This window comes from Eleutherodactylus coqui, chromosome 12, assembly GCF_035609145.1.
Source record: "Eleutherodactylus coqui strain aEleCoq1 chromosome 12, aEleCoq1.hap1, whole genome shotgun sequence".
Taxonomy (NCBI): Eukaryota; Metazoa; Chordata; class Amphibia; order Anura; family Eleutherodactylidae; genus Eleutherodactylus; species Eleutherodactylus coqui.
Window position 1 is genome coordinate 34,202,222 of NC_089848.1, and position 22,872 is coordinate 34,225,093.

The window sequence follows — 22,872 nt, forward strand, 5'->3', positions numbered from 1 at the left end:
CCTCGTCGCTGTTCTATATTATACACTTACCCCACTGAGTTTTTGCTAAGAATATCAGCACTGTGTAAGGATGCCAATAGGAAGACATTTGGTGTAGGCACACGACTCTTGGTGACCGGTGAGTATAGTTTAATACAAAGGAATGAAGTGATCACACACAAGTCACAAACATAAGACGGCCGAGTCCAGTCCATTCACATGTCATCCACCATCCTTAATTCTGGCATTGCTACATCTATTCTCAATGCTGCCTTCTTATACAACATTATCTAAATGAAATTGGAACTCCGTAGCTTTTCCCCTGAATCCCAGGATCATCTTTTCTCCTGAAACATATGGATGTGATGAACACCAATATTCTACACATTTCTTGATAGCAAAAAGGCAACAAGATAGTGAGGATTTATCACAGTTAGGCCCCCTGTCCATGACTGTGAATTCGCCGGCAGTAAATTGCCGGAGACTCACGCAGGCTGGAGCAGGCTAAGGCTTTCCATAGCATTGCTATGCAAAGCATCGGCCCCATGTCCACGATCGGAGAATCATTGTGATTCTCCACTCGCGGCGGGCAATTCGCAGCATGCTGCGAATTTCCCCGAGTCTCCGCGGTCAGCCTATTTATTAGATAGGGCTGACCAGCAGAGATCTGCTGCGGGACTTTGCAATGCCCGTGGACAGCCGGTCTTAGGGTGACTACCCACTAGCGTTTGCGAATTTGCAGCATTTTTTTTCCAGGTGTCTATGGGACTTTCCAATGTTAAAAACACATTGCAGCAAAATCGCAATTTACCGCAAAATCGCAATTTACCGCGATGCGATATTAACATTACCAAGTCCCATAGACCCCTGGAGAAAAAAAATGCTGTGAATTTCGCAGTGAAAAAAAACTGTAGAGGGTAGTCACCCTAAGAGAAATAATGCAACAAGTTTGTCAAATGATTAGAATAACTAAATCTATTCGGACACCAGACAGACAGACGGGTTCTATGAAAAGCTGCGCCCACAGTTCTTGCACTCGCAGGCAATTATTTGTTGACCTTGAAAATTCATCTGCTTCTACATTTATATGATAGATTCTTGGTAATTGTTACTATGTAACATTAGAACGCTGTGGTAGTCATTTATGGCTACTTCTACAGTTCAAAGGCAATCCAGTAAGACAAAATTGTTGCGGTTTTAGTGTTAGCGCTTAATTCCAAGTCTAGAACTCCACAGCGGCTCAGGATAGTCGGCCGATGGCGGTAAAATTGCAGGAATACAGTCACCACAATGTTCCCTTGTGGGGGGTGGAAGGCTGCAAATGACCTTCCGACCATCTAATGTAGCAAGTAGTGATGAGCAAGCATACTCTCTAAGGGCAATTGCTCGAGAGCATTGCCCTTAGCGAGTAGCTTCCCACTCGAAAGACAAGGTTCAGGTGCCTGTGGCGGGCAGGGAGCTGCAGGGGAGAGCGGGGAGGAACGGAGGGGAGATCTCTCTCTCCCGCCCCAATCCCCCCTGCTGACTGCCGCTACTCACCGCTCCCCCGCGCCGGCACCTCAACCTTGTCTCTCGAGCGGGCAGGTACTCGCTAAGGGCAATGCTCGCCTGAGCAATTGCCCTTAGCAAGTATGCTCGCTCATCTCTAGTAGCAGGATTTTTTGGGGATGGTCACAAGATCACAGGAGTGTCTTAATGAGTGTGATTTTACTGTGTGTTCAGCCTAAAGCAGAATTCTTCAGATGCCGTAATTAGCATCTTATTATATCACCAGCTACTAAATCTCTATATCCTAGAATAGTAGAGTTAGAAGGGACCCCCAGGGTCATCGGGTCCTCCAGGGTCATCAGGTCCTCCGGGGTCATCGGGTCCAACCCCTTGCTCAGTGCAGGATCACTGAATCATCCCAGAAAGATGTCTGTCCGGCCTCTGAAGACTTCCATTATAGAATCATAGAATGGTAGAGTCGGAAGCGACCTCCAGGGGTCAACAAACTTTCACTGAAAACTACTGGAAAACAATCAATAGTTTTTATAGTCAAAAATAATCAGCGTCAGCGCTTATCCAACAGAAACCCGATCCTGAGTAACATTATACACCCAGAACAACGGACTCCAGCTTGTGAGCCCTTTAATATTACTGTATGGTGTCATAGCTCAGAAGTTTCCGCTTTGAAGCCGACTACTAATAACTTTGTGAAATGAAGATCCTCTGTCTTATGTCAGATTTGATAATCGTCTTGTATGCGGGAATTGCTATTTACTTAAATTGGATGCAAAGCCCCTTCCTTCTATGGAGTTCCAGATTATCAGTATATGAGGGGATGGCTTGTTACACCTTATCAAGGCAAAAGCTTCACTTTGAATATTTCTGGTTTATTTTTCTTTCTGTTGCATATTTTTAAGCTCTTCTGTCTCTGAATGCGACCGCTGTAAACACGCATAGAAATGAATACAATTATTACTGTGCTCAAATTAACCCCTCAGTGACCAAGCCTGTTTGCACCTTCATTAACAACTAATTTTTCAGTTTTTTTCACTTATCCATCACCATAGCCATAGGAAGGCTTGTTTTGTTTGTTTTTTTTCGTTTTTTGCCGGACAAGTTGTATTTTTTGGCATTAGTGTTGGGTATATATAATTTTTTTTGTAGTATTGGGGGGAAAAAATTCTGCCATTTGTTTTTTGGAAATCATTTGACGGCGTGTGCAAAATAAATCATGTGATAACATTATTCTCTGGTCAGTACAATTCCAGCAATACCAAGTTTATACAGTTTTTTATGTTTTTCTATTTCTGTAAAATGTTTTGTTAAAAATTTGCATTTGTGTTGCCACATTCCAAGAGCCGTAGCATTTTTAATGTTTTCATCAACAGAGCTCTATGGGGGATTGCTGTTTTTTGTGGGATAAGCTGTAGTCTTCATTTATCCAATTTTTGGGAGCAAAAAACATTTTGATTGCTTTTTATTTTATTTGTTTCTAGAGGCGAGATTAACAAACTCTGCAGTTCTGGCGTGGTTTTTTAATGGTGTTCACCGTGCAATATAAATAATATGTTACATTAATTCTACAAGCCAATATGATTACACCAGTACCAAATTTATATAAGGGTTTTTCAACTTTTTTACAAATTAAAATTTTTTTATTTTTAGCGCTGTTTTCAAAGACCCCTAACATTTTCTTTCTTGTCAACAGTGCTGTGTAAGGGGTTTTCTTTTTTCTGCAGCCTAAGGGCGCCTACCCACTGGCGATTTTTTTTCCTTTGCGTTTTGCGTTTTTTTCTGAAGAGCAATTAGTATAGAATGTGTTCTTGTCCATTTGCGGGTTTTTTTCGGTCCATTGCAATTTTTCACATAGGAACTGTCAGTTGCATATGTGTCCTTATTTTTCTCTTAATGCACCCATGAATGTCAATGGAAATTAACGGAAAACGCGCGAAAAACGCCACAAAAAACGCGCAGAAAACACGCCAAAAACGCTGCGTTTTTCATGCACGAAAATCGGCAACGCCAGTGGGTAGGCCCCCTGAGTTGTACTTTTTAATTGTACCATTTGTAGATGCATACAACGTTTTCATCACTTTCTATTCCGTTTTCTGTAAGGCGAGATAAGCAAATTTTGCTATTTTTGCCATGGTTTAGTACATTTTTTCACAGGGTCAATACGAATGTGACGACACTAGATTTGTCACTTTGTTAATTTTATTTTTTTACAAAGTAAAAGGGGAAAGTTGGAGTTTTGATGTTTTGGTTTTTTTATTTACAGTTTTGTTAAATACTTTGTAACTTTTTATTTTTGCCCCATTAGGGGACTTGTATCATTCTTATAATACACTGCTATAGTTTAGTATAGCAGTGTACTATAAAACCTACAAAGCTCAGCCAGAGGCTAAGCCTCATAGGCCACCATAGCTGGCAGACCCAGAGGCCATATTACAGTCTCCAGGTGACAAAGCAACTCATTTGGACCCTCGCAATCACATCATGGTGGTCCAATAGGTGACAGAGGTGACGCTTCCATAAATTGGAGCAACAGTTCAACACATCTATTCTTATTGTAAATTTATTTTTCAGATAAGAGTCCACAGGAACCAGCAGTGACCGTCTTAGCTACATCTAAGGAGGTCGTGAAGGATATAGGCTCGGCAACATTACTGTGCAGCTTACAGAATTTCTTCCCTGAAGCAATTCAAGTGATGTGGACCGAAGTTGGAAGAAGTGAGGAGCTGAAGTCAGAGCAGGGGGAACTGGTGAAGGACGCGTCCACCAACATGTCCTCATTGTACAGCTGGATTACAATACATCAAACTGATATAGGCAAAATATTTAGATGCAAATACAAGCACGAGGGAAATGGAAATAGATGGAGAGAAGTAGAGTACAATACAGGTAAAGCTATACCACTAAATTGCCATACGATCAATTACACAAGAATGTTAGAAACGCCAATGTAATGTTTGCTAAGCAAATAAGAATTTATCTACTAGTCCTGTTTAATTCTAAAATCCATTGGGGTGGATTTACTGTTGAAAATGTAACAGTGTTCTGGCACAAATTACACCAGAAAACTGTCTTACAAGCTGTGCACCACATTTATGATGTGTTTTAGACACTTTTTTCGGTATGACTGCAAAATGATGTGGCTATGTGGAAAGGTGGGTAACTTCAAGGGGAACGAGGGCGTGGTCTAAATGGGATTTCATGCACAAAATCTGTCAAAAAACAAACCCAGGATGTATAAACTTCTACTAGACAGTCTAAAGATGCACCAGATTTAGCATTCAGCATGAGCCACAGTGACAAATTTGGTGCATTTTAAGACTGCCTGTCCTAAATTTGCACTGTCTAACTCTTAGACCGTATTAGTAAATCTGCTCTACTGTTTCTAGATTTCACAGTCTATGGTGACTAAATGGGATTTGTCATTGTATGTCCAATTTTATGTTGACCAAATTTCTGCCCAGTGCAGCCGTAGATGCGATCCAGCATGCAAACTGCATGCTTATTACTGCTATAGAGCTCACCTTGTGGCCTTTTGTCAGCTCCCCATGTTTGCTTACATGCACGGTAATGGCAGCACACGCTTCCTTCTCTGGTCCTTGGGGTGATTTCCCATGAGCGGTAGTGCCGGCTTAAATGCCAGTGCTACCTCCACCCAATTCCTCACTCTACAATATAAAGTATTCTGCGCATACCCAGTAGATCCAAGTTGGCCACGGATTCAGCAGTTCCGGACAGGGAATAAACGCTACATCATTGCGCTGACTAGAAGTCAAAGGCGTTTTCCAGGGAGAATGCTATTGATGACCTATCCAGTGGATAGCTCATCAGTAGTTGATTGGCTGGCATCCGTCGCTCGGGACCCTGACCAATGAGCTGATTGTGCACCCGCTGACAGTGCCACAATTACACAGGGGTCTGAGTGCAAGCATCGGAAGTCTCTGTTCCTACTTCTGTGCAGTTTTGGCGCTTGTAACTTCAAGTGCAGCTCTTATTGAAATCAGTGGGAGCCATGACTGCAGTTACAAGCGCCGGCCACTTCATGGAGGTCGGAGCAGAGACTCCTGCTGCTTCCGCTCTGACCCCTATGCATTTGCGGCGTTGTCAGCAGGTGCACAATCAGCTGATCGGTCGGGGTCTTGAGTGGCAGACCCCAGCTGATCAACTACTGATGACCCATACTGAGGATAAGTCATCAATAGTATTTTCCCTGGAAAACCCCTTTAAAGGTCTGCAATGCACACTACATCAGTGGAAAAGGAAAAGTTGCTGTTCATCACACTCACGTAACCCGTCTGCAATCTTGGTCACCGACTCACACTGAGGAGGCGATGTGCAGATCAGGATTCTTACTAGGGAGCAAGAGGCACGTTGAGAAAGACTTCTTTACAGCAAGAAAACCCCTTTAAATACTTGAGCATTTAAGCCATATAGAATATGAACGGTGCTTAGAGCTGGTGGTTAATATATATAACATCCGTGACAGCATATAAAGTGCAAATAAAAAGCTTGATAAAGACCCATAAGGGTCCAACGTCGCTTATATGGAGTAATAAAGAGAGAATTTTTATTTGCACCTTATATGCTGTCACGGACGTTACATATATTGGAGATAAGTACTGTGAGTCATAGGCTCTGACTCGTATTAGTGACGCTGCATATGGACTTGGGTGTCCTGTTATATCCTCTCATACACTGAGTGCTGTTGGTGATACCACTGTGAGGATTGGGACTAGAACTGGTGTTTAAAACTTGTCAATGCATTTCAAGCAGTGTCATTAAACATCAGGCAGAGTGCAGCTGGGCCACAATAAGGAGCCCCAAAGTTTCAGCACAGACAATTTTCATCTAGCCCAGACCTCCATGATGACTATATCCAACTAAGGGCTCCCACCCACTAGCTGTGACAGAGGGTTCCTTCATCCCCACGGTCTCCGCGGGGATGAAGGAAACTCCTGCCACAGCTGTCACAGCTGTCACAGCTGTGGCAGAAGTCCGCGGCATTCTCCATATCTTTTCAATGGGGCTAGCGCTGCTGCCACTGGCCTCATTGAAAAGACTGGCGATGTCGCAGCGATATCTCAGCGATTTTGGGATATCTGCCTGCGTTTTTCTTGCACTGCGATGCGAGACTTTAACTTTAGAATCGCATCGCAGTGGAGAAAAAAACGCCAGTGGGTGGGAGCCCTAAGTCTTGTCCCTGCAGAGTTTTCAGCACAGACATTTTTGGCTTCATGCTCTCCAAGCACATCCCACAATCCTGTTGCCCTATTTAATAGTGCCATCATGTTGTTACACGTAATAATATGTCTTCTCAGGGGTTGGACACAGACTGCCAAGGGCTCCTATGCAAGGAATGAACCACAACCCCAGCCTACAAAAAAAGTAATCTGATATATTATATAGACACAATTTGAGGAAAACAACCATTTAGTGTGAAGATTTGTTTGGGGCCCGCTGTATGGGTAGTACTGCTATACATATAGTACTTCCATAATAATAGTGAAATACAGATAGTGCTCCCAAAAAGAATAGTGTCAAGCAGATTATATAGCACTATTCACATAGTGCCCCTCTAAATGCCTTGTTTAATCATTTGCATTTTTTGCTTATTTTTATGGACCAATTGTTGTAATTTAATGTATACGTTGTGTTTCACCACTTTGTCACTGTGAGTGATCATGTGACCAGATGATGTCACTCACTACAACTAGCGCAGCTGTATTGTTACGGCCTGAGGAAGCTGCCATTCTGGCTCCGCAACAATTTATTGAATACATTTTTTCCACTACATCTCCTGGCCTTGCTCCTCCCTTTTGAATTGCGCAATGGTCCCGTTTCATCCTTTTTCCTGGTTCTTATAAAATGATGGCTCTCAAAGTATGCTATATAAAGCTATGCCCCCAAAGTTCCTCATGCTTCCCCTTATTCTCACACAAACTGCTCCTTGTGATTCCTTCCTCTCTCACATAGACATCTCCTAATGGTACTGTCCCCATACAGATATCTTCTCAGAGCACCTTCTCTCTCACATAGACTACTGCTAATGGTCCTTCTCTCACAAAGACTGCTCCCCATGGCTTGCCCTCTCTCACATAGACTCCGACTCATAATTACCCCTCTTTCACAAAGATTCCTCATGTTGTCCAGTAATGCCCATAACATATTGCAGCCATGTAGACTATACCACTAAGGAAGAACATTGGTCTGGGGGAGGGGGAGAAAGGAGAGAGATTGAAAAAAAGAGAGAAAACATTTTAATAAATGTTCTGTTTCTATTGGGCACTGCCCTTTATAACCCGCTGCGCTAGGGACTGGAATACCAGTCTCTAGTAACAAATGCAAGCTAGTATACAGTTGACATTGTGTTATTGTTCCAGCTGTGAAGGCATTATTCTCCTTCTACAGCACTGGTCATTCACTCCAAATACCCCAGTAAAAATCCATCTCCAGATGGATCAGCTCACTGAGAAATCAGGTTACATGCTGCCTAAAGATGTATATGGAGAGAATAAAGGAGTAACAGAGACACACAGAGACATTCTTGAAACGTTTATTGTGTTTTGTCTCACCCCAATGTTGGATTTACAGCTACACTGCTCAATACTGCTGTATGATGCTGCTTCATCCTGTTACTGCTTCTGTGTGAGCAGGATCTCCTCTACTCAAAGAGATATCATAGCAAGTAGTCTCCACCCAGCAGTTCAGGGAAAACTGGCAATTAGAGATAGAACATGCAGAGCAGACAACTGGAGACAAGTAGTGCCCCTCCTGGTGTGCACACACATGGCCAGCATGCGCTATTAAGTAATAAATCGTTTACTTTATATTTTGGTAATGTTGTAGTAAAATCATTTGCATAGGTGTCTATAAAGTTCGGGATGTTCCTCCTTCTGTATGACAGATTTGCTTTGATGATAATATGATTCTATTTTGCAGCCAGTTTAAAGGATACAAACCAGTACGAAATAACGAATAGTAGTTGCATGGACACTGCAGGTAAGCAATATTCGTTTTTCCATCTGGATCTTTACTGTCTATGTTTTCATTTTTTAAAAATGAGTTTCTTAATTTTTTCATTATAAAATTTTACAAAAGTTTTTTCTTTCACTCTAATATAACAGAACCCATAAATGACGCCTTCATCAGCTTCATACTCAATTTAATAAAATCTTCATTTTCGCATGATCGTTGTTATTTGATAATTATTTTAACTCTGAAAATAATGAAACATCTTCTAGAATTCAGGAAAAAACCTGGGAAAGGGAGTCCTACCAAATAGCACAGATGGGATACTACTCTGCCCGCCTTTGTCGCAGGCCATTGGGACTGATCTCTGCTTTACTGGGTCCTCGGGAGAAGCAGAGGAGTCAGCAGAGGCTGAGATGTTCAGTGGTCACTTCCTGCAGCCCCATTTATTGGGTTCTCAGCCCGAGCAGAATGTAGTGAGGAAGAGAGGTCATCTCAGTGGCTGCCACCCGTGCTGTCTTTGCCTTGTGCCAAGGACTCTTTTCTATTGCGTTGGGTCATAGTAGTATGAAGACCTGGGTTTTCCTGCAGTCTGAAGATGAATTGTAGGGTGAGGTAATGCTTTTTTTTAGGTAGAACACCTGGAAAAAGCAAGTTCAGAACACGTCCATGTTGCTCTGAGCCCAGGCCATGCTCCTATGACTTATGTTCTTTTTGAACAGATTCATAGCATTGGTCAGTATACTTCCGCAACAGGGAACAGGTGGATTTTAGCAGTGAACTTCCCTGAGTCCCTTGCCAGTTTTCATTTAGTTTCGAGGAACCCCTTCTACCCTCAAATTCTCCCAATTATATAGTCGCTCATATAAATATGTGGTCAGAGAGAAGTATAGGTTCTATATCAGCAGTGGATGAACTGTCCAAGAGGGAATGTGAAACAAATAAATAGTCAAGAATTATGAGCAGAGGAGAAAAAAACTATACTTTTTATCATATGGTTGAAGTAGTCTCCACAAATCCACTAACATAAGTGTAGCAACATGATATTATACTCTGTCATGTGGTATTGCAGTGTCCCAGTGGACACCTAGACACGAGGCCCACGCTGAGGAGCTGGGAAGGTAGAGTTGGCACTTGTCATGGTGGCTGTTACCAGACTCCTCCCTGTAGATTTGTCACGCATGACGCCAACGTTCCTTACACAGCGGTATGATCCACGGTGGAGAAATGAAGGAAATCCACACACAATGAACTTTAGTACTTCAGTCCCTGGGAATGGACTGGGGCTGGAAAAGCTTTACTTGTTACTTGACAGCGTACAGCTTAATACACACCAGTGCAGGTAGGTAAGTAGACTGTGAGGTCAGGGAGAAGACGCAGGATGACACCCGTCCTACAGTCCACGTTATCTGGAAGGGGAACACTCCAGAGAAGGATGGGGGTAGGATCACTCCACAGACACTCACTTGATTCAAAACTTGGATCACTGCACGGCGGACTCATTTCTCTCACTTTCAGATGAAGGTTCCCGGGATAGGGACATCAGGATACATCTCGTCTTCCTCCATCACTTCACCACATGGCGGTTGAAGGTACCCCCATGTGGCCGGCACTCCACGCCACACTGAACTGTTAAAGATGATGAAAGACCCAGACATGTCTTCCTCACTCATATTTATAGGGTCTAACATACCATGTGACTAGACAGATGGACCAGTGTTTAATATGTATTATTGAACAATAAAAACTTAATGGAGGCAAAACTCTTCCAAATGACACCACTAATTGTTTGTTACTGACCGGAGACTGTGTTTCTAGCTTGTTGGACAGTTGCTTTACAATCCATAGGAAGCTCAATGATACAACATCGTTATTTTGCATACAATACTATTGTTCAAATTTTAAAGTTGAAAATGTGCTTGATTTTAATACATTTTCTATCTTAGATCTCACAGATGGAGTTGATGTCGGACCTATGATTGTCGTTCGAGCAGCGCAGCTTATTTATGCACTGTTACTCCTAAAGTGCCTCCTGTATTGTCCATTCCTGCTGCTCTTCAGATACAAATCCTCAAAGTGAATGTATTGTTCCCAAATCACATTTATATTATGCTTTTGGCTTCTCACAATGCTTGCTTTCATATCTCCATAGCTTAACCCTTTGCAATCCAATTTTGGATTCAGGGTTTCCTAGGGGGCTTTCTCTTTCTGCCATTATACAATGGCGCCATCTGCTGGCTAGAGCCAGAACTGTGGTGTGGGACATGCTGGAGAGGCCCCAGACAATAGAGCGGCCAGTAATCTTCAGTAAGAATACCCTGCCGGACGTCTTCCGACATCAGAGCTGCACAGGCTTCAATCAGAATGTCTTTAGACGTCAGACAGTGGATTGGAAAGGGTTAATGCTGATGAGAAATAAGAATATTATACAAATATGGCACAAAGATAATAACCACAACTACAAATATCATGAATTAAGTATCTGCTTACTCAATAAAAGCTTTTACACCCCGATGCACTAAAAGTGTTATTATGGAATCCAACATAATAGTCAGGTGAATTCATCATTTTATTTAGTTTTTTCTAATTAAAAGTATATAATGTACTAATTAAACACATATGGTGAAACACTCTTTTTTTCTAATGTGTATTTGTTCATCAGTTGTATTTCCTTTTATTCTATCCTCTTACCATCGTTGTGGGGACAGTTAGTTACAGAGGTTTTCCTTACAGCTTTTACCTTGACATTAAAAATGTTAATCAGAAAAAGACCTATAGACATTTTTGGGTGCGTTTTCTGCGCATGCTCTGTCACCTGTGCAGAGATCACTGTGCAGGGAGGTGGAGGAGGTGAACTGTGACAAAACTGCTCCCTGCAATGATCCCTGGTACAAAAATTATAAGATAATATGACTATATCTGTTCAGGTCCTGCAGCCAGTGGGCATAATGGCAGGGAGGCTCCACGGAGGAGAAGAGTGTGAGCTGTAGTGCAAGTGTAAGTGTGTGAGATATGCTCTTGGGTCTGCATTTAGGGGAACTGGAATCTGTATTAGTTCAGGGGGTCTGGTCTGTGTTTTGTGTTAAGAGAGCGGGTCTGTAATTATGGGGTCTGAGTTGTGATCTATTCTTAAGAGGTTTGGTCTGGGTCTGTATCTGGAGGGTCTGGGCTGCTAGCTTTTTTTAGAGTGTTTGGTTTGGGTCTGTATTTGAGGGGTCTGGTGTTTGTATTTATTTAGAGGGCCTGGTCCGAGTCTTTTCTGGAGTTTGTATTTGTTTAAAGGGTCTGTAATAACCTATGAGGACTAGGGTTTGTGTCTCCTTAGGGGTTTGGTCAGGGGTGGAGTTTACTGTGGGGTCTGTATTTATTCAAATGCTGATCTGGGGTCAGAATTAATTTAGGAGTGTGGCCTGGGTCTGAAATTATTTGTGTACCTATAGAGGCTGGGGATGACTACAGAAGTGATGGGCCAAATATGTATAAGCAGCTCCAGTCATCATGGTGGTCTGGGCCAAATAAATAAGTAAAGGAAAGAGAATGTTTCCAATCAGCGAAGATATCAACTATGAGTCACTGTATTTATGGAGGATCTTACAACTCCTAACATGTCAGTTTTAGTAAATATTTATATTCCACAAAAATACACAGAAAGCCAACATGTGGCTCAGGTATAATTGATGACTGGGTGTTGTCATTCCCCCTTGTCAAGAGAATGTGTAACTACAAAAGGGTGATATTATTAGAGATGACTGCACACTATTAGAGTGTAGGGGCACAGCCATTTGGCATAGAGAATGGTTACTCCTAGTTCTTAAAGGGGTAGTCTTCCCTCTTTTACACTGATGATCTGTCCTCTGCTGCTCGGGACCCCCATCCATCAGCATTGTCAGCAGCGGTCAGCACAGGAAGTACCCATTATAATCAGTAGGAGAGCCATGCTGCTACTCCACTTCCTGCTTCTTTCCTGGTCAGCATGTGATATTTCAGTTGGATGAAACATACTTACATATTGATAAGCAGGACCTACCTGAGCTGAAATACTGTATGCAGGAGTCTACACTAAAACTAGAAACCAGTAATTCTAAAATCCACAATGTATTTAGGCTCTCTGCCTGCTTTTAATGTTTTCCAATCATGAAAAATCATCGGATCCAATGAAACTTAAAGTCACAACCGCTCAGGGTTACCAACGATCCAAAAATGTATGGACATTTCACAAAAACATGTATGATTTTTCTGTCATCTGGAGCATCCCTGATTTTCTTTTTCATATTTTTCACTATGCATGCACCAATACAGGACATGCACAGTGCAAACCCAGGACCTCAATGCTGGCTGTAACCAGTGGGGGACATAAGGAAGACAGGGGTGGGCATTATTTGGTCTTCTAGTCCTCTCTCTGGTTCAGTTAATCAGTGCATTCCTCACTTTGCCTCTCCTACCAGCAACCTGGATGTGCCGTAAGTGTATCATTTACTTAGTTTATTGCGTCAATATAATGATTTTAATTTAAAGAGGTTTTCTAGTTGTAAATTTTGAGGGTTTATCAGCATGATGGGTCATCAATAGTAGATTGATAGGGTTCCATCACCAGGGAACCTGCCAATCAGCTGTTCTCTGGTCCTGTGTACTTGTGCACTTAGCTGAATACTGCAGGAAGCAGACAGCTCTATTCTCACTGTAGTGGCCAGATCTGGTATTACAGGCCAAGTTCACATTAAAGTGAATGGGAAGTTAGTCTGCAATATCAAGCCTGGCCACTACAGTGGGAGCTGACTGCTCCCTGCAGTAATCAGCTCACTCTAAGAGCACACCAACTCAGCAAACAACTAATCTGGGGTGGTAGACCCCACTGATCTATTATTGATGGCCAATCCTGCTGATAGGCCATAAATACTTCACAAGTGGACAACCCATCTAAAGTTTTCAGCAATATGAGAATACCACATGGCAGCCAGGCACGTTCCTCACTGCTATTGTTGGCAGTCGTTAAATAGAGGGAAGCATCAGGAGGAGTGCTTGTCAGTCAGGGACTTCTCCTCATACTTCCTTCTGCTCAAAAAACATTGCCAACAGACAATATTAAGCAACAGCGACAGTGAAGAATGCTCCCAACCAGGGATACATTATTGTCCATGAGGCAATTTGTGCCACTCTCCTCAGGCATGTTTGAAAAAGATGTTTGTTTTGAAATTGCTAAGTCCTAATCTTAAAACCCATTTACACGCAACAACTATTGCTCAAAATTAGATAAAACTATGACATATGAGCGATAATCGTTGTGTGTAAATGCTACCATCATTCACTTTTCGTCTGAACGATGATTTTTAGGTGAGCTTAAAAACCATTTTTCAGACCACAGGCTGTGTAATCCTGGGGAGCTGTAGATAACATTGTATTCTCTCTGCAGCCTGTGCTAGAACAATGGAGCTAATTGCTGAGTTCTGTAACAGCTCCTGGAGGCTCATTTGCATGCAAATGAAGCTGATAAAGTACTAATGGGCATTAGAGTCCATTAGTACTTTAAGAAAACGATCGCTAAGTTTTCGCTGAGTTTTTTTTTCCAAATGTCAATGGGACTTTCTAATATTAAAATTGCATCGCACAAAAATCGCAGCAACGCAAACTTGCAATTTTCGCAGCAAAATCGCAGCGAAAAAAAAAACATTAGTAGGTAAAAGCCCTTATAGGGCTTTTTTTTATCCTTCATAGTATAATATATATAGAGAGAAAGAGATTGGTCAGAGGAGCATACCTGAAGCCAATAAAGTGTTGTAAACAGAGTCTAGGGTGCATTTACACATTGTGGGTATCGTGAATGAGTCCCCAGTACCATCAACCGGTCATCCTCCATCACTGAACATTGTTGTATCTTAAAAAAATACTAAAAATTCATACTCCCCTAACCCAACATTCTGCACTCCCCCATGTAGCTTATCCTGGTCTCCACTCACCTTTGGGTCAACTGCTCACCTATGCTTATGACCGTTGTGGCCAGTCACTTGTCTCAATGGTGCTGATACAAGTGATTGGCTAAAGCAGTCACACACCTTTCAAGTGGGGCAGAATTGTTCCATAGGATGTAGCAAAATTCCTCACTAAAATCCACCAATCAAATGTGCGGATTGTAATGCGGAATTGAAATTGGCTTACGCCTGCCGGCAATTCCACATCAATATTCACATTTAGACGTGGATTTTGGTGCAAATTTCCATTCTATAGTATTGTATGTTATATATAGCTATCTGCTTAGATTTCTTCTAAATCTGCAGTGATTTATCACTGTTATCACCTGGCAAGTTCCAGCACTGGAGGCTGGCTGGGAATCGTTAATGCTGTTATCACTTTGCCAGACTTAGACTAGCTCAAAGGGGCACCATGAACCCATTGATGAGCCATGAGCAAGAGTTTTTCCACTCTACCCCAGCACTGCATACAGATAGGCAGCATATAGCTAATCCATATATGAAACTGGCTAGTTTACCTATTTCTATAGATGCATTGGCTGGCTCAGATGGCATTTAAGCGCACTGACAGACCAGCCAGTATCGTTCTTCTGGGGCCCCGTTTTTCTGACGATGTTACAGGGGTCACCATCACTAAGGATCTTCTTGCACCTTCTTGCTGCTGCCTGCGGTCTGGCATTACCTGAGCCTTTATTACCTGCTCACAAAACTCAGAGGGCCACCAGCCTAAGGTAAGGACGAGGCAGCAGGCTACTGATGTGACGTCCAGACCGGACGCACTAGTTCTGTAACTGTAAATACTGCACAAATGCACACAGAACACCATGCAAAAGTGAACTGGGAACTGGACTCACAGTTAGACATACACAATGACTGGCAAATGCCCAAAACACTCACCTAGCAAAACAGATGGGATAGATACGGTACTTAACCTATGAGCCAGTGACAAGGGTCCTCGATGTCTCGTGGGTCCCTACTCTCACAAGACAACTTTCACATGAATTCTGCCTGCATGTGGGGCGATCATCCCAATAGGGACGGCCCCACACTGGAACCTGAGGATCTAACCAGCCAGGATGTGAACGATCCAAAGTAGGGAACAGGACATAATTCACACCAACATGTTATGGATTGCACACAACACAGCACAGAGCTGTTCATACCACATGTCTGGCCACCAGCACAAACCCAGCAGAACACGTCACTGTACACACGCACAGAACAACATACAAGAAAACAAAACCCCAGGGTGAAGGAAAACCAGCATCCTCTAGCCAGAAGGGCAGGTATATATGAGCAGCAGACCAGTGGTGGTTGGCTGCTTGAAGAAATCCACATCCAAGCAGCTCAATTATCCCTCACCTGTGAAAGTGTGCCCCTGGAAACCCATAGAAGAACACATCCCAGCAGCACAACCTAACAACTAAGAGGACCACCAGGACCAAAACAGTCTCAGATAAGGAGCAGGCAGCAGCCTTCTGAGAGGGCCACCAGGACAGAAACAATCCAAGATTAGTGAAGTAAAAAATGTGGTGGGTGTAGGCGCAGCTGACCAAAATATAAAGTTCAGTACAATACAGGAAGTAAGCTCAGCTTCTCTGATTTATTTTAAACCAGCATAAAAAGACGCGGTTTGGGGCAATGCCCCTTCCTCAGTAATAGCTGGGGATACACCTTTTGTTGGCTATTGGTATGTGCATGGTGTACCAAGATGGAAACAATCCAAGGCAAGGGCCAGGCAGCAGGCTACTGAGAGGTCTACAAGGACAGAAACAATCCAAGGCAAGGGCCAGGCAGCAGGCTACTGAGAGGTCTACAAGGACAGAAACAATCCAAGGCAAGGGCCAGGCAGCAGGCTACTGAGAGGTCTACAAGGACAGAAACAATCCAAGGCAAGGGCCAGGCAGCAGGCTACTGAGGGGACCACCAGGACAGAAACAGTCCAAGGCAAGGGCCAGGCAACAGGCTACTGAGAGGACCACCAAGAAAAAAAATGTCCAAGGCAAGGGCCAGACAGCAGGCTACTGAGAGGACCAGCAGGACAGAAAACATTCAAGGCAAGGGCCAGACAGCAGGCTCCTTAGAGGACCACGAGGGCAGAAAATGTCCAAGGCAAGGGCCAGACAGTAGGCTACTAAGAGGGCCACATGAACCAAAACAGTCTTAGAGAGGGGCCAGGCAGCAGGCTACTGAGAGGGCCACCAGGACAGAAAAAAGCCAAGGCAAGGGCCAGACAGCAGGCTACAGAGAGAACCACCAGGACAGAAAACGTCCAAGGCAAGAGCCAGACAGCAGGCTACTGAGAGGACCACCAGAAAAAAGAAAGCGTCCAAGACAAAAGCCAGACAGCAGGCTCCTGAGAGGACCACAAGGGCAGAAAATGTCCAAGGCAAGGGCCAGACAGCAGGTTACTAAAAGGGCCAGCAGGGCAGAAACAATCCAAGGCAAGGGTCAGGCAGCAGGCTACTGAGAGAGCCACATAGACCAAAACAGTCTAAGATAAGGGCCAGGCAGCAGGCTACTGAGAGGACCACCAGGGCAGAAACCGTCCAAGGCAAGGGCCAGGCAGCAGGCTACTGAGAGCGCCACCAGTACAGAAACAGTCCAAGGCAAGGGCCAGGCAGCAGGCTACTGAGGGGGCCACCAGGACACAAACACTCCAAGGCAAGGGCCAGGCAGCAGGCTACTGAGAGGACCACCAGGAAATAAACGTCCAAGGCAAGGGCCAGGCAGCAGGCTACTGAGAGGACCACCAGGAAAGAAGACATTCAAGGCAAGGGCCAGGCAGCAGGCTACTGAGAGGACCACGAGGAAAGAAAATGTCGAAGGCAAGGGCGAGACAGCAGGCTACTGAGAGGACCACCAGGACAGAAAACATCCAAGGCAAGGGCCAAACAGCAGGCTCTTGAGAGGACCACTAGGGCAGAAAATGTCCAAGGCAAGGGCCAGACAGCAAGTTACTAAAAGGGCCACCAGGGCAGAAACAATCTAAGGCAAGGGCCGCCTGGCAGGCTACTGAGAGGACCACCAGGGCAGAAACAGTCCAAGGCAAGGGCCTGGCAACAGGCTACTGAGAGGGCCACCAGGACAGAAACAGTCCAAGGCAAGGGCCAGGCAGCAGGCTACTGAGGGGGCCACCAGGACAGAAACAGTCCAAGGCAAGGGCCAGGCAGCAGGCTACTGAGGAGGCCAACCGGACAGAAACAGTCTGAGAGAAGGACCAGGCAGCAGGCTACTACTGGGGAAAGTACTTGGCCCATTTTTTACTAGCTAATTAAAATACATTCATTTTCACATTCCTGTCATCCCTTCTGCCTCCATAGGGAACTATAACTCCCAGCATGCTCTGACACCTGCTGACCCTCATGGCCACAAGGAGACTCCTTAAGGGTGAGGTTATATGCAGACCATTCTGCCATTTGATTTTACTGCAAGTCGGTACGGTTATCAAATTGGTTTTCTGAGTAAAACGGCTGTCCGCCTGCAAAACCGCGGGGCATTAAATGTGAGGCAGAAGACTGCTGTTTTGTCATAAACATGTCAGCATCTCGGGGGGCTTTTTGGCCAAGTCGTGGCTGTTATGTGCGCTCTCACCTTGTACAAGATATGCCATTGTATGTTCATCAATGAAGCTGCCGCACAGGTCCGTGATGGCGCGGCGATGACAAATAGAGGCTGAGGCAGTAGATTCTTTTTTTTTTTAATAAAAATAATTTGACTGAACAGTTGTATAATAAACGTATTACGCTCCTCAGGAGGGTTCGTTTATTATAATGTTATGTAATAAGCAGGTAGCATAATCTCTCACTTTGGGCCCCTGCACACTTACGTTTTTCTTGCGCGTTTTTCTCACGCGATTGTCAATGGGACTTTCTAATGTTAAAAACACATCACACAAAAATTGCTAAGCACCAACCTGTGATGCGTTTTTAACATTAGAAAGTCCCATTGACAATTGCGTGAGAAAAACGCGCAAGAAAAACGCAAGTGTGCAGAAGCCCTTAGAGTGACAATACTGCGAAAGCAACAGTACTTCTCTTCACTTACATACATCTCATTCTGTTCCTCTGTAGTTCCTCCTGGCAGCAGCAAAGCACATGCCATTCGTCATATTTTAGCAGCATAATTTTACATCTCATTACTTGCAGGGTAATGGCTATAAACATCATATCTGTGGCCGTAGGCGCCATCCTCAGATGCCCTGTTGGAGCAGCGTTCCTTAACTACTGAACATGGCACATGTTATAGACGTTACACATTTCTTCAATCACATTGGAGCACGCTGCTCCGTACTGCTGCTCTGGCCTGCAACTTAATGCGCCATCATCCTCGCTGCGTCATAAACACGTCATTCACTCCGTTACGTCACATCGGGTACATTACACTGTCATCAACCCTTTACATATAACATCACACAGCATATAACGTCTCCCCAGTTAACCTCTACCCCCACAAGGCCTTGCATTCTTACTCATTCAACTATGGCACCATTATTTAACCCATTACACCAGCTTCTCATTACTTTACCCCCCACCCTGGCCAAGCATTTTATGTCATACAATACCGGGGGTCGTAGTCTGCTCTCGCTTCTATGAACCATCTATCGCTAACTGCTTTGCTCCCTAGCTGCTGCGTCCGCGGCGATTCTTCTGCACCGCCACGGGGGTGACCAGCTATGTGGGGAAGGAGTCTCCCTCTCCTCCCATGCGCTGTGCAGCGCTTCACCCCAGAGATGCTGCTGGATGTCTATCTTCACCCCCAAGTATTTTTGGTTCACAGTGGTAAGGGAAGCGTGGAGGAAGTATTAAAGAAAAATTACTCCTGCTCCCCATCCCCTCCACGAACAGCCCTACAAGTTTATGGTGCTGTTTTAAGGTGACAGATTCCCCTTAAAGATGCTTGGTTATAACTGACCACAGCATCTAAGCCATTAGCTGGGGAAGAGTCCCATTTGCTCCTCCATGTTGTGATCACAAGTGCTGATGGGTTGCCATGGCAACCTGAGGCCTAGTGAAGACTCCCAGGGCTGCCATGTATTGATGCATATTAAGTCCTGCCTGCGGCAAGGTCTAATAGGAAACAAGGAAAGGTACAATGTACCGCAAAGCAAAAGAATTCACAGAAATAAGTTTTATGCAATCTCTTTTTACTGAATAACAAGCTTATAAACAAACACGCTTTCAAAAACATTACAAAACTATGAACTTGTACTGTACTTGTGATCGTACTGACCTGTAGAATGAAGTTACGGGCTCATTCACATCTGGGGTATAAATTCATTAGGGATTTCCGTCTCCTTGTTCCGTTTTTGGAGCAGATAAATAGAATTAAAACTAAAATAAACATTTTTCCCCAAGGATTTCAATGGGTTTTCAAAATACGGAAAGCTTTAAATGGAACAAATAACACTGCAGGCAGTAGACGGGCGCTAACAGCGCATTTTAGTTCTACATGATGAACTCTGGGAAAATTAAACACAAAGAAAGATGGTGCAAATGCATTTTTTTTTTCAATTTTACCCTCACATATAATTTTTTTAACCCCTTAAGGACACGGTCAATTTTGGCCTAAAGGACGCAACGATTTTTGGGGGGTTTTCACCTCAACTTTTCAAAAGTCATAAATTTAATTTTTCTGTCGACATGGCCGTATCTGGGCTTGTTTTTTGCATAGCAAAATGTAGTTTTTATTGCTACCACTTTTGGGTACATGTATTGTTACATTTTTATTAAATTTTTTAAAGGGCAAGGAGAAAAAACACATCAATTCTGCATTGTTTTTTCTTTTTAATGGTTAATCACACAGCACAAAGTACATGACAATTTTTTTTCTGCAGTTCAGTACGGTTCCGATGATACCAATTTCTTTTTTTAGTTTTTTTCACTTTTGTATAATAAAAACCTTTTTTTGGAAGGGCATTTTTTTTACATCATTGAATTCAAAGTTCCATCACGTTTGTATTTTTTCATGGACGGAGTTCGGTGTGTGCTTGTTATTTGCGTGATGAGCTGTAGATTGTATGGTTCTATTTTGGGGTACATGGGGCTTTTTATCACTATTGTTGCATTTTTTTGGGAGGTAAAATGAACAAAATACACTTTTTTTTTTACATTTTTCTGTCGTGCAAGATAAACAGTGAGTTGACTTTATTGTACAGATCTTAATGGGTACGAAGATACCAAATATGTGGGATTTTTTACAATTGTTTTATACAAACGGGAAAGTGTACAAAAAGGATGGTGTTTGGATTTTTTTTACACTATTTTTATGGGTTTTTTTACATTTGTTATGTCCCTGTAGGGGACTTGAACCATAAAAGTTATGATAACTGTGATAATGTATTGCAGTACTTCTGTACTGCAATGCATTAACGCTCGCAATAGCGATCACAGGCATCTGGTGGCCATGAGAAGCCATCGGCCCTCTGTTATTTCGTTGCGGAGGGCAGATGACGTCACAGAGGGGGCATGCTCCCTCTGTGAACCATTTAAATGCCGTGATGTACATTGATCGCGGCAAATAAGGAGTTAACAGCGAGGATCACTATTCTCATCAATCCCCACTGTTTCAGCGGGAGGCCACCTATCAGTCACAGCTGGCTCCTGCTGCGGGATGATGCGGGATCACTTCTGAGTCCGCGACATCCACAGGAAAAATTTTAGGTCCTGCTATATTAACCATAACCCTGCCAGGTTGTAAACTTGCGTTCTGTGGCATTAAGGGGTTACAGCTTTTCAGTACATTATACTGTACATTACATGGTTCCATTACAAAATACACCTTGTCCCACAAACACAACAAGCTCTTGTACAGCCAAGTCAGCAGAAAACTAGAAAATGTTATATCTCTTGGAAGTTGGGTAGGAAAAAATTAAAAACCACACCAGAAGGAAGGGGTTAAAGTACAAACCGATTTACTTTCTAAACACTCTTCTGAACATCTGCACGCAGCACCTCATGTGGTCGCATCACTTCAGTTGGTGGTTACAACAATCTAATATTAGGGAACCAAGAAAAGCAGTTTCCTTGTCATTTCACACCAAATGTATAGCTGCCGGTTATCTCCCCGCTCCCCTGTGGTTCTTACACCATATTATATGATCTGCCATACATTTTACACAGAGGATCCATCCGATTGTGTATTTTTCTAATTAAATTGATAGTGGGGTGAACATAGCCTTAAATGGTCAATAATCTTTACATAAACCAATAGTACAGATGAATATAAGAAACTCTGTACTAGATCTTATCAGGGAAAGTTCTTTGTCCACTTAGATCAGATTGCAGACTGCCCATAGAAGTTTATGGAGAGGAAAGGGGAAGGAAAAGCAGAGGAACACACAGAAAAGCTGCTGTAGCTAATAGTAAGTGTTTTACTGCCTCACAGTTACTGCATTCACATTTGCACGGCTCACTAATTTGCTACAATGTATTCTATGCCGCTGCTGCTCATTCTCTGTGCATGAGCAATAGTGATGGAGAAGAAGGATCTTCCCTATGTGCAGCGTATGGAAGATGACATAGCAGCTGGTCTCCACTAGCTTAGGGAAAACTAAGAATTAGAGATGAAGCCTGCAGAGGGGAAGACATTTCAAAATGAAGATATAAGTCATATAACTGCCAGAAATAGTGTTATCTCTACATATACACACAACAGCCTATTCTGTAAAGTCGTTTGAAAGTTTTAGGTACGTTTTAAACTTTCATGAAGACAATCAGTTCATACCATACACAATGGGGCGGATTTTATCATACTGTCTAGTTAGACTAAATAGCCTTAAAATGCACCAGTGGCTCACAAGTGGCTCATGCTGGATAATTAATCAGCCATTTATTTAGGCTGTTCGATTTATCTTTATGATCAGTCTATATAAACAATGCCTCTTTGGTGGACCTGTTAAAAAAGTGTCTAAAATACATGATAAAAGTGGTGTAAAGCATGTCAGATATTTTTTTTGTGGCATTTTGCGCCAGAAAACTGTACACATTTTCAATAGTAAATCTGACCCATTAAATATTTATTGGGGAATCCTGACTTTTCATAAGATCTGCCTAAAGTCTAACAATTGTCCGAAACAATAATTTCTGTACCCTGGCAGATACAGCAACTCAACTTCACTATAAAATAATGAAAGTAATATATCTGCCAGGTACATGTGTGTCAATTAACCCCTTAGTGACCAAGCCTGTTTGCGCCTTAATAGCCAGGCCAAATTTTGCAAATCTGACACGTGTCACTTTAGCATGGAAAAACACCAGAAAGGTTTTGCATATCCAAGCGATTCTGACATTGTTTTTTCGCCACATGTTGTACTTCATTTAGGTGGAAAAAAAAGACCGATAAAATTTGTGTTTATTTATTAAAAGCGCCAAAATTGGGAAAATTTTGAAAAAATCATCATTTTTTCACATTTCCAACTGCAATATCTCAAATATGTGCAAACATAATATAGAAATTT

The 22,872-nt window shown here is 43.0% G+C and overlaps 1 protein-coding gene across 1 annotated transcript in view; it reads left to right on the forward strand.

Moving 5' to 3' along the window:
* LOC136586797 (immunoglobulin kappa light chain-like) overlaps nt 1-11,072 on the forward strand; it is a 38,119-nt gene extending 27,047 nt beyond the window's left edge. Inside the window, exons 4-6 of the mRNA XM_066585030.1 lie at nt 4,054-4,368; nt 8,419-8,478; nt 10,395-11,072. Coding sequence (XP_066441127.1) covers nt 4,054-4,368; nt 8,419-8,478; nt 10,395-10,528 — 509 coding nt within the window. The 3' untranslated portion in view covers nt 10,529-11,072. The remainder of the gene's footprint in view (nt 1-4,053; nt 4,369-8,418; nt 8,479-10,394) is intronic.
* Nucleotides 11,073-22,872: the final 11,800 nt, after the last annotated feature.